The 1,130-nt window shown below is 48.8% G+C and overlaps 1 protein-coding gene across 1 annotated transcript; it reads left to right on the top strand.

The window, feature by feature from the left end:
• Positions 1-517: 517 nt before the first annotated feature.
• Positions 518-1,130, top strand: WHR41_09595 (uncharacterized protein; the record flags this gene model as incomplete). The annotated part of the gene is made up of 3 exons (XM_069378198.1): positions 518-571; positions 620-866; positions 924-1,130. Coding segments are annotated over 3 exons (508 nt in total), but the record flags the coding sequence as incomplete, so codon positions are not given.

The raw sequence follows: 1,130 nt of genomic DNA, 5'->3' as shown, positions 1-1,130 counted from the left end.
TGAACCTAATGGGGTCTCCAGATCAGACTACCTCAAAGAAGTTACACAATTGATGCGGAGAAGCAGGGGCTGCGAATTGCCTGGTACATTCAATCCCCTCATCATTGGGGAGCTCTTTGCGGAACAATGCAAGCCGTGGAAAAGGCATGTTACAAAGGCGAAAGAAGATGTGATCGAGGCGACGTATGACGCGGTGACTGCTATCGTTGATCACAGTACCGTGTCCGATACCACCGATGGCATACTCAGAATTCTGAATAGAGGAATTGATGCTCTGCGGCTTGACCTCGATGAAAAGGTGTCGCAAATCCTCGACCCATTCTGTACCGTGCACCCTATCACCTACAATCACTATCTGATCGATTCTGTCCAAAAGATACAGTCAGAACGACGCCGCAAAAGTTTCGAACTGGCTTTGAAAGGTCATCTCAATACTGATAACTTGGACCAAGCCACACAGCTGTATTTCCGGCCAAGTCAGTTGCTGGACGTCCTGGATCGAAGCGTAGAAACCGACATGGAGCGTTATGCAAGTGATTCCGCTGTAGATTACATGCAAGCGTATTACAAAGTATGTCATTCACGTCCAGAATGAGCATAAAAAACTGACGAATCAAAGGTCGCGTTGAAGAGAGTCGTCGACGACTTCAGCACACTTGCTGTAGAACAGTGCCTCGTGGGGAGACTACCGTTTCTATTCAGACCGGAAGTGATTCACGAGATGTCGGAAGAAGAAATCTCACAGCTTGCATCAGAGACTGAAGACACCACAAATCAGCGTGATAAATGTATGGAGAGGCTGACTGTGCTTCAAGCCGGTTTACACGAGTTGAGGAGCCTCAGAAAACATCGACTGAGTTCCCAAAGTAAGTTGAGCCACCGAATCACTGTCAAATTGGTCTACATGTACTTACCCATGCAAGGACTTCGCTCAGAGCCCAATGGCTTCGACCGAGATGTGAAGCACGAAGAAGATTCAATCGCGGAAAACAGCGCATCTCAAGCGGAGGAAACACCAGGGGAGTCTCCGGCGGAAGTGACCGAAGAACATCCTCCAGCTCCAGATTCGAGTCATGAAGTCAGCGAAGAAGTTGCCGCTCCAGACACCAGTGACTCGTGGGGCTTTACCT

This window comes from Cladosporium halotolerans, assembly GCF_011745625.1.
Source record: "Cladosporium halotolerans strain TM138-S3 chromosome Unknown Sca449, whole genome shotgun sequence".
In the NCBI taxonomy this organism is placed as follows: Eukaryota; Fungi; Ascomycota; class Dothideomycetes; order Cladosporiales; family Cladosporiaceae; genus Cladosporium; species Cladosporium halotolerans.
This window is presented reverse-complemented; position numbering and strand designations above follow the sequence as displayed.